The sequence below is a fragment of the Chenopodium album genome, chromosome 11 (assembly GCF_948465745.1).
Source record: "Chenopodium album chromosome 11, dcCheAlbu1.1, whole genome shotgun sequence".
NCBI classification, from domain to species: domain Eukaryota; kingdom Viridiplantae; phylum Streptophyta; class Magnoliopsida; order Caryophyllales; family Amaranthaceae; genus Chenopodium; species Chenopodium album.
In genome coordinates, this window is record NC_137844.1 from 55622835 (window position 1) to 55634518 (window position 11684).

Genomic DNA, 11684 nt, shown 5'->3' on the forward strand with positions numbered 1-11684 from the left:
GCTTGCAATTGATGCTTGTTTTGGGTTTGATTATGTATGTACATGATGATAGGGTGATTTAGAATCAAATTGCAATCAATTTGGACTTGATTTGAGCATGTTTGAGTAAATAAGAGCAAAAAATTCGAAATGTGTGGTGGTCGCCAACGAGGATTGGGGGAAAGGGAGGGTCAACCGGCTATGGAGGTAGGTCGCCGTAGATACCAGGATTTGGGCAGCGGTCCGGTGGGTGAGGGGGTTGCTTCCAAGGGAGGGGGAAAAAGAAGAAGAAAGGGAAGGGGTGGTTGGTTGGTTGTTGGGGTGGTGGTTTTTTTTTTAAGTAATCTAATTATTAAGTAATTGGGTGGGTTAGAGGTTAATTAGATGAAATGGGAGGAAATTAGAGTCTAATTAAGTTAATTAGAGGATAATTAAGGAAATGAGTTTCCTCTCGCAAAAATAATGAACGTGGTGGTTTTTTTTAACCAAAAAGCTTTTAAAAGTTTTTTTTTCGCAAAATGGTGCTTTTAAAAGGTTTTCTTTGACAAATTTTCCTATTTTTTAAAGGCAATTCAAGTCGTCCATCAAAAATTGAAACAACGGGATAAATAATTCCAACATTTATTATGATTATTTAATTTTGTTTACAATCCCTCCTAGCTACTAAAGTACTAAGCTAGTCTCTTGTTGTTCCTCCAAAGAAAACAGTTCGGCCTAGATCTGCATAATCTTTAACATCATAGACACCATATCGCGAATCGGAAACTAATAAGTCAGTTTGATCAGGATCCACCACTTTATGATCTTCATTTAGAACAGCAAAACGAGCACACAATGCAGACAGTTGAGCATCTGCTTTAGGAAAATAGCCATTTCCCATGGGTGCAAGAGGCTGATCTTGTGGACTGTATGCTTCCCCGCCAACTGCAATGTAACTTGCTGTATATCCTAACATTGTAAATATTTCTCGTGGCCAATATCCAACCATTGCGTATGAATACCGCCCGTCTCTTAATTCTAGCCACCAATGCCCCGTATTCGGATCCTTTTTCATAAATAATTAGAAACCCATTCAATGTAAAAATATATATTAATGCAACAAATTAAAGAAAGATTTTGTACCTGATAAACGGAAGTTTGTATATACCCTTGCTTGCCTCCTCTTACTGATACACCGTCATATGCCGCGTCAATTGGAACATTTGAACTCGTGCTAACAAATCCAGGACATAACAAATTGAAACAGCGGGATTTGCCAGCCTGGAATAAAATATTATATACTACTGCGTATTAGTGAAGAAAAGGAGGTAGCTTAGTGGAGTCCCCCTAAAATATTCATTATACGTAGTATTAATTATCATGCAATGCTAGTAGTGATGATAGAATGAATTGAAGGATCCTAAACTCATAATTAAGAATTGAAAAAGATGAGTACGATTGTCGTAATTTAATCCTGGATTAACCTGCATTCGCACGGACAAACAAAGTATTAAAGATGAAATAGCTAGTCAAATCAACTCAATTATGATTTTTTTTTTTTTTTTTTTTTGAGAAACTTAATCCGAAGGCGGAGCCACAGGGGGGGCTGGTGGAGGCCCGGCCCCTGTGGCCCAAATGTCAGTCCTTATATTGTTTAAAGGCTGGCACCCACAGTTTTATAGGATAAAAAAATTAAGTTTTGTAATAGTTCAATTTTCCAATGCATAGATTAATGGTCGAAAAATTTCATGGCAAATTCATGCACACTTCTAGTCTCATGTTCGATTCCTCTAAGCAATTTTTTTTACAAAAATTAAATTAGTTTTAATTTATCCAATTTTCTTTTTTATCCAATAAAATTTCTTTATCCCTTCAATGTTTACCAATTTTTTATATTTTAAACTTTTATTATTTTCTCTATTTACTTTTCTTAAACAAACATTTCATATATTTTTATTTTCTTGGTGTAAATGAACCATAAGAGTAATACAAAATATTACTCCGTAATGGGGAGGACAAAGGAGGAAATCAAACCTATACCCTATACAGTCGTACACAAACCCTTCACCTTAATCAATAAGGCAAAACCTTATTGGTTGTGTAATATTATACGTACCATAGATCATTTTGACCAAATATTTTGTGTTGTTTTATAAAAAATTTAGTCTAATCTAATTTATAAAATCACAAATACCAGAAAAGAGATAATTGAACAATGATAAAATCATAGAAAATATAATACAATTTTACTTAATAAGACCCGGCCCCCCTATATTGTAATTCTTGGCTTCGCCCCTGACTCAATCATGCTTTTGGCAAAAACAGGCATGTATTTGGCAATGAAAATTGATCAAAAGAGTAGGCAATAAAGATTAAGGAAATGACTAAATAGTGAGGTTAAAAAAAACCTACCGTCCATCCAACTTGTATACGGTCATCAGTATTTTGAATCATCATTAATCCTGATGAATGTTGTGGCTGTTTAACCTTTGGATCATAAATATTAAACTTACATCTTACTCCTTTGTAATTCTCTTCACGTGAGTCATCATTTGTTTCAACCACTGCGAACTGTGAAACCAACAAAGTATTAGTGTATTACCACATATCACATATATGGAAAATGAAGTGACACTCAAGATTAATTATTTAATTACTATATTTGAATTTGGATTATTATTCTACATATTAAAATAAAAATTGGAACTCCCTCCATATTTAATATGTTTTGATTTCTTGTCCAAAATAGATAAATAAATGTGTTTTGATTCATCAAATTTCAAATCTATAAGTGTGAGTACTGAAGTTTCGTGCAACTGAATAATTATCAAGACTTTTAGTTAGGTTAGGATTATTTAGAGTTTTAGATTATGTAGGTTAAAACTTTTAACATATAATTTATATGTTAAGCTAGGATGTTTTTTTGTGATTTTTGTTTCACTTTGTATCTAATTTTTATATTTTAATAAAGAATATTCTAGATTTAAAATTTTCGTTTATATACAAACGTTGGTTGTAACTTTATTTTGTAGAGAGTTGAGTGAATTAAATTCTTCTAAGGAGCTTTTGTCATCATAGCTTTAGGGAGTCAAACTAAACACAAAATCGTGACTTTTGTAAATCTTGTTGACTGCGAGAGGCCGAGAGTGGGGCATAGCTCAAGTGGTTAGAGCTTTCCTCTCGATTTCAGAAGGACCTGGGATCGATTCTCACCCCGCCCTTGTGACTATCTAAACATTAAAAAAAAATAAAATAAATAAAAATAAATAAAAAATCTTGTTCACTGCAATTAAGGAACCCCCCATCCTTGGGAGAGTTAGAATCTATATACTAGTTACTTTTTTAGGGTCTACTTACATCCACATCAAAAATTTAAATGGTAACTCTTTGTTATACTTTCAAATAAGTAATCGTTATAACATATGTAATACTAGTCTTATATGCACGCTATACGTGCGTATTCTGCCCAATTATTGCTACAATAACTTTAATTTTACATAATTAGGGCCTGTTCTGATTGACTGAAATGAGCTAAAGTGAACTGAACTCAACTTATTGAAGCTGAATTGAACCGAACTGAATATTTTATGAGAGAAGGAGATTAAGATAAGAACTGAACTAAACTTATTGGAGTTGAACTGAACTGAAAATAAGTTGAAGAGAACAGGCCCTTACTATTACAAGCATACTTTTAAAGTTAAAGCCCTCTCAATTATTTTGAATCTAATTTTCCAACAAAATATTCCGTCGGAAAGTATATATTATCCGACGGATTTACAACGGATTTTTTGAATTTCGTCGGAAATATCCGACGAAAAAAAAATCTGTCGAAATTTTTGTCCGTCGAAACCAATTCGCTGAAAATCTACCTTATTCTAGTAGTGATTATCTTCTACGAAATTTCTTAAATGCATAGATCTTATTTTTTAAAAATATTAAGGGGAAGAATAATTTCATCAATAATAATTAGACATATGTCATGTACAGTAATAATGCATGGGGGTTAATATCCCTTTACATAGTAATATTAGTAGAGTTTTTATTTGATTTGATATTACTCTCCTATGGATATTTTTATATGGAATAATGCAAATATGGTGACTAATGTTTATTATTTTTTTTGAATTTCCTTTTTAAATTTGGAAATATTTTAAATTGTAGTAAAATTTTGGAAACTAACATAATCATGTAAAATATTGTATTTAATTTAATTTTTCATGTGCTACTATATGAGTTTATGATTAATTTTCTTCTCTCTCTAAAGTTTTCTCTCTAGAAAAAGAAGTGCTTTTATTTCTGCATTTTAGCTATGGTGGATTCTTCTAATCCACTAGCTCCTCCCCATCTTCCTGATCAGGAGATTATTGATTCAAATCAGAAGTCATCTGCAGTGGTGAGTTTTCGTGAGGTTGTTGCTAGTTCCTCACAATGGTTTGAGGAGGCTAGAAAGATTGTTGCTACTTCAACTGAATGGTCTCAAGATGAGGATTTAGGTCCGGAGTCAAGCTTAACTGTCAAATTTGACAAATTAATTCTGGATCGTTTACGACAACCATAGGGTTTAACTCTAATGGGTAAGTGCTTAGGGACTACGATTAGACCTGCTTTCATGCTCAATCGGGCAAGACTTATGTGGACGGTGAAGGGTGGTCCGGAAACAATTGATTTAGGCCATAATGTTTTTCTATTTCGTTTTACAATGGAAGATTATTATGAAAGAGCTCTGTTTGGGGGTCCATGGTTTGTTTTTGACCATTACTTGATGATGGCTAAATGGAGGCCTAATTTCAGAGCTTTTGAAAATCCTTTTGACAAAATGACAGTGTGGATTAGATTTACTAAATTACCGGTGGAGTATTTTGATAAATCAGCTTTGTTTGAGATAGCAAAGCTGGTTGGAACACCAATTCGGATGGATTATGCGACTGACAGACTAACTAGAGGAAGGTACGCAAGGGTGTGTATTGAAATCGATTTAAACAAACCGCTAGTGACAAGGGTTTGGATTGGTGGCGCGTGGCAATCAATCTCTTATGAGAATATTACAACATTATGATTTACATGTGGCAAGGTGGGCCATGTTCAATCTCACTGCATGTTGAACAAATCCCATGAGGTGGAGGCAATGACAGCATCTCTTGGACAACAAGCTTTTGAAGAAGGCAAATCAAAATTGGATACCTCTTCTGTTGATGGAATTCAATTAAATGGGTCTCATGTTGCAAAGCCCACCAGTTTGGTTGGATCCTCCTCTAAGTCCAACCCGTTTCAACTGTTAGCTGAAAATAGTTCACATGGGGATTTTGGCCCATGGACCATGGTTACAAATAAAAAAAACAATTTAATAAATCTGTGGATAATAACAACAGAAGAAACAATACAAAAATTAGTACTAATAATAAGGTTGATAATAACAACCAAAAGTATAATAAACCGAATATTGTTGATAATAACAACAATAAAAGAGAGTTAAATAATACAAAAAATATTTTTTTTTTATAAAAAAAAAGGAAGTTGTTAGTAATGGTAGTACTAATCCTTCTCTTATAAAGGATAGGGTTACTATTAATTCTAATAACACTACTAAAAATTGGCCAAATTGCGACCGGCGCAAACGGTCGCAAAAAATAGTGAAAACGGTCGCAAAACATAATTGCGACCGTCAACGGTCGCAACATGGCGGTCGTTATTATCATGGTCGCAAAAATAAAAAATTACGACTGTTTGACGGTCGCAAAATTTTAACGACCGTTTTAACTATTTTCAACGACCGTCATAAAAACGGTCGCAAATATTTAAAATTGCGACCGCCTTATGAAACGGTCGCAAATATCGAATTTAGCGACCGTCATAAGCCGTCGCTAAAAGTATTAAAAAAACAAAAAAAAAAAGAAAAAGACCCCACCCACCCACCCTTAGCCCAGATCCATCCAAACCAGATCCCACCCAAACCACCACCACTGCTCACCCTAAACAACCACTAGCTGCCTCTGCCGCCCTCTACCCACCATCACCGTCGCCCACCGTCGCCCACCAATACCCAGCACCACCCACCCATCCTTAACGCAGAAAAACAGTTAAAAAAATACCAAAAAAAAGCAAACAAAAACGAAATAAAACATTATCAAACAATCAAACAATTTCGAACAAAAATCCAAAAAAGACATAATTCGAACAAATTTATCAAAACAATTTAACCCACAAATAAAATGCTCAAAAATTAAACCAAAAAAATCGCCCAAAAATTCAACCCATAATTATACCCAAAAAAATAAAACCACAACAATTAAACCCACAATTTCGAACAAAAAAATCGACAAAAAAATCAAACAAAAACGAAATAAAACCCTCATAAATCAAACCTAAATTCGAGAAGTTCAAGCTCAAAATCAAACCAAAAATCTATGAAATTTGAACAAACAAAGAACAAATTCGAACAGAATTAACAAAAACTCGAAATAAAACCAAAATCTAAGGAATTTGAACAGAAACGCAAACAAAAATCGATAACAAAATCAAACAAACATGGAAATTCGAACGGAAAACGAATTCAACCACAAAATTCGAAAATAAACAAAATTTTCAGAAAATTAAACATACCTTTCATTATATATCTTCCTCTTTAGGTGAATATGGTCAAATTCGACCAAGAAAACTCCAGATCTGAAATTTTTGAGGTCGAATTTGACCATAAAAACCAAAGTTCGTGTGTTGTTTTTAACGGTGGGCTTTGCTTGTAACGGTGGCTGCTCTATTTCGGGTTGGTGAAGAGAGGAGATGCGAGAGAAAGAGAAAAAGATGAGGAGAAGAGGATGAGTGAGAAGAGGGTCGTTCACTGGGAGGTGGAAAGAGGAAAGAGAAGAGAGAGACAGAAGAAGGGTGTGAGAAAAAGAGAGGAGAAGAGGATGTGTGAGGAGAGAGAAAGGATAGAGGATGCGTTAGGACTTAGGAGAAGAGGACGGCTGCTTCTAATATTAGGGTTTGGGTGATCTTGTTTTATACCCTTTTTTTTTAATTTGAAAAAGCACTTTTGCGACCGTTATGGCGGTCGTAATGTTGCGACCGTTTCTCAAATGGTCGTAATTAAAGCATTTTGCGACCGCTACTAACGGTCGTAACAGAATTAATTTAATTTTGAATAAATTTTCACATGAATTTTATTTTTTAAATATATTTAAGTACCTTTGCGACCGTTTTATAGCCCAAAACGGTCGCAAATTTGCGACCGCTATAAAAACGGTCGCAAATTTGCGACCGCTTTAAAAACGGTCGCAAATATCAATTTTTGCGACCGTTTTGATGATGGTCGTTGAAAAACGGTCGCAATTCGCCCAAATTTTAGTAGTGTAAGGCTGTTAAGGGCATTAATAAAATTGTTGTTGGATCAATTAGTGAGGAGGAAAAGAAAATAGAGTCTTATTCTATTTCAAATCAGGAAGAAAATATTAAAGATAATCAAGATTCAGAGATTATGATGGTTGATGAAGTTTCAATCAAAACATTGGAATCAACAAGTGGCAACAAAGCTCATGTGTCAATTTTAAGTGGACACTTGGAGGAAATGCAAGTAGATGAAGGATCGAATCCACTGATTTCTATTCCACAAAAGCCTAACTGTGAGGTTGCCATAGGGAATAGCTTCTCCAGTTCTCCTACATTAGAAATTAATTCTGCTTCTCAATTAAACAAAATAAACCCTCTATATTCTAGCCATGCAGGACCCAAACCAATCTCCATCTCCACGAATGCTACCGATGATAACTTATCAGAGACGAAGGGTCTCAGATCAGGAAATCAATTCTCAAGCTCGAGGGAAGGAGCCAATTCTACAGGGAATTCCAGTCCACGAATTACAGCAGGGGTCGGGATCGGGGTCGAGGTCGGACACTCTTCAATTGTTTCCAACTTCACCGATGATAAAGACTCTTCTGATCAAGAAAAGGCCGGGATCTCCGACGGAACTCACCGGAGCAGTGAGGCTTTTAGATGCGCTGAAAAGGAGACAGGAAGCTCTATCTATTTTAAGGGAGGAGGAAAGGGATCGCACCTTCCCCTTTCAAATTCCAAGAAGAATTCCTTTTTTTCACTTGCAGTTAGAAACCAGAGGTCAAAACATGGCAAACCACCTTATCGCAACCTTCATCTCTCAGGAAGCGGTGGTGGGATGCAATTACAAGTCCGATTTTACAAATTTCTGCAAGGGCTGAGGGAAATTGTAGCTCAAATGACTCCGTTGTCACTAGAGGATGTGTCGCCGATAGGGATGGATGCTTATTGGAGGGACTGGGTAGGTATATTACCTACCCCCGAATCCACAACCAACTGATCATCCTTCAGTCACTCTTCAGCGACCGTTGCCTAATTTGAAGATGAAGTTTATACTATGGAATGTAAGAGGAGCTTGTAGGGACGAATTTATTCCTCATGCGTATCATTTGATTAATATCCATCGTCCTACGGTTTTTGTGTTTCTTGAAACTAAGTCTGATGATTTGAGAGCTAGGCAAGTTATGCTTCAGTTGGGTTTTCATGATTTCAAAGCAACAGAGGCTAATGATAAAAGGGGTGGAATTTGGTTATTTTGGAAAAATGTAGTGGATATTGCTGATTTTAAGGAGGACTTTTCCTTTTTCCATGCCCTATTCCATTTTAAAAATATGAACAATGAGGCTTTGATCACCGGAATGCATGCCCCTTCTACTCCTAAAGAAAGGCATGAAATGTGGAGAGACATGCAATCGGATCTCCCACCTCCTAATACTCCATGGCTTTTGTTTGGGGATTTAAATGAGGTAACTTCACAAAATGAGAAGTATGGAGGGCGTGGTTTCAGACATGCACAATGCAGGGACATGAATAACTTTACAAATGCAGCAGGACTCTTTGATATGGGTTACAATGGTAATCCTTTCACTTGGAGTAACGCAAGAGAAGGAGCAACTCTAATTAAGCAGCGTCTTGATCGTGCCCTTGGAAATACAGCTTGGGTGGAGCAATTCCCGCACACAAAGGTTTTTCATTTACCTTTTACTTATTAAGATCATTCACCTATTTTAATTGATTGTACTAACCCTAGATTGAATGGTCCTTTTCCCCTTCGATGTAAGGAGGTTTGGCTTTCACATCCTGATTTTAATAATTTTTTTGTTAGCAATTGGATAGAGCCATATGATGATTATATGATAGGAATGAGAAATTTCTAATATAAAATCAAAGATTGGAATCATAATATTTTTGGAAGCTTAAAATATAAAAAAGATAGACTTTTAGCTAGAATAGGAGGAATACAAAAATATTTGGCTAGAAATCATTCGGATTTTCTGGTAAATCTAGAAAAAGATCTTTTGAAGGAATTAAGAGATATATATGATAAAGAGCGTATAATTTGAGCTCAAAAAGCTGGAATTAATTGGCGAAAACATGGTGATCTTAATACAAAATATTTTCATATTGTTGCCAAAATTAAAAAAAGTAGAGGTAAGATTTTATGCCTTAAAGACTTGAATGATAATTGGATTTCAGATGATTCCATTTTAAAAAATATGGCAACAGAATTTTACAAGAATATATTTCAATCGAAAATTAATAATAGGGGAGGCTCTGGTAATTTCGACCCTATTAATAAGCTTTCATATAATGAAAATATTTTGTTAGCTAGTTACATTCCTATTATGGAAGAGCTAAGGACTTGCTTTATTTAATATGGAACCAATGAAATGTCCTGGACCTGATGGAGAGCAACCTAGATTTTTCCAAGCTAATTGGGAGTCCTTAGGCAAAATTTTACACAAAGTTTGTGCTGATAGTTTTTCTACTAGTTCTTTTAATCCGGAAATAAATAAATCTTATATATCTTTGATTCCAAAGGTGGAAAATCCGGAAAATTTAACTCAGTTTAGGCCAATAGGGCTATGTAATACAGTTTATAAATTGATAACCAAGCTAATATCCACTAAGCTTCAATCTTTTTTGAATAATTTAATTAGTCCCTTACAATCAAGTTTTATTCAAGGGAGGGGAATTGAAGATAATGTTATTATCATCAAAGAAATGTCTCATATGTTTCATAAAGCTAGAGTAGGGAAAAATATTATGGCTCTTAAGCTTGATTTAACAAAAGCTTATGATAGCTTAGAGTGGAATTTCATTGAAGAAACCCTCATTGGTTTTAATTTCCCTATGAATTTTGTTAAATTAATTATGTATTGCATTTATTCTCCTCAAATATCGGTTTTATTGAATGGAGAAATAACTTCGGAGTTTAAGCCATCAAGAGGTATTAGACAAGGTGACCCCATGTCATCTTATATCTTTGTGTTATGCTTAGAAAGATTATTTCTTATGATAGAAGACAAGGTGAATCAGAAACTTTGGAAGCCAATTAAGGTAACTAAATCAATCTCACTATCTCATATTTTTTATGCGGATGATGTGTTCCTTTTTGGACATGCATCTAAGAGTAATATTAGAATAATTATGCAAGTTTTACAAGATTTTGGGGATATTTCTGGATTAAGAGTTAATCAAAGTAAATCAACTGTTATATTCCCAAAGAAAATGAATCATAGTATAAGGAAGGATTTAATCACAGAATTTGATTTCACCTCAATTACTTCTTTTGGCAAATATCTAAGAGTTGAGATTCATCCTAACAAGTTGAAAAAATGTGATTATTTTGGTTTGCTTGATAAAACTTATAATCAGATAAAAGGTTGGCAATCTAAATTATTGAACATGGAAGGAAGGTGTACTTTGGTTAAATCCGTGCTTTCTTCCTTTCCTGTTTACTTAATGCAAACTAGCATTCTTCCTATGTCGGTTTGTGAGGATATTGAGAGAAATTGTCGTAAGTTTTTATGGAATAAGATTGATAAAACCAAGTATTCTACAAGGTTAGGTTGGAATCATATAACTAAGCCTATGGAAATTGGTGGGCTAGGGATTAGAAGATTAAAATTGTGGAACATAGCTTTCATGGCTAAGTTAAGGTGGAATATCCTCACTAAACCAAATAAGTTATGGGTTAGGATCTTTAATGAAAAATATCTAAAAAAGAAAGGTTTATTCGAGTGTCATGCTAGCCCTAATCATTCTCAAATTTGGAAAGACATTTTGAAAGGGAGGGAATTACTAGCCTCGGGTCTAAGGGTGGGTATAGGTAATGGGATTTCAACCTCCTTATGGCATCATCATTGGATAGGAAATTCTCCCTGGAAAGAAATTATGACTTGTCCTATCCCATCCCATATGAATCAATGGATGGTATCAAATATAATCAGAGACAAGGCTTGGTATCTAAAGGATATTGAACATCTTCTTCCTCATCATGTGATAAATATGATCCAGGCCACTCCCCTGTCAAAATACACTGATATGGAGGATTTTATTACATGGGATTTAAGCAAGGATGGTATATTTAATGTTAGATCAGCTTATCATTTCCTTTTGAAAGGGAAGTGTATTGTTTCTTCTAATATAAATTCATGGAAAGGTATTTGGAAAATTCAAGCATCATTCAAATATAGGATGTTTTTGTGGAATTGTGCCCATGCTATATTGCCAGTAGCTAAAACTCTAGCTACTTATATGCCTTTAATATCCCCCATATGCTCTAGATGTGATCTTTTTTCGGAATCTCGCATACATATTTTCAGAGATTGTTTTTCTTCTTCGATCTTATGGAATGATATATTTGCAAAAGTTTATCTTCCTAATAAATTTGATTT

The 11684-nt window shown here is 34.6% G+C and overlaps 1 protein-coding gene across 1 annotated transcript; it reads right to left on the reverse strand.

Moving 5' to 3' along the window:
• Positions 1 to 655: 655 nt before the first annotated feature.
• Positions 656 to 967, reverse strand: LOC145566916 (uncharacterized). The gene has a single exon (XM_081626183.1). The coding sequence runs from the start codon at positions 965 to 967 to the stop codon at positions 656 to 658; it is 312 nt and encodes a 103-aa protein (XP_081482309.1).
• Between the last annotated feature and the right edge of the window lie 10717 nt (positions 968 to 11684).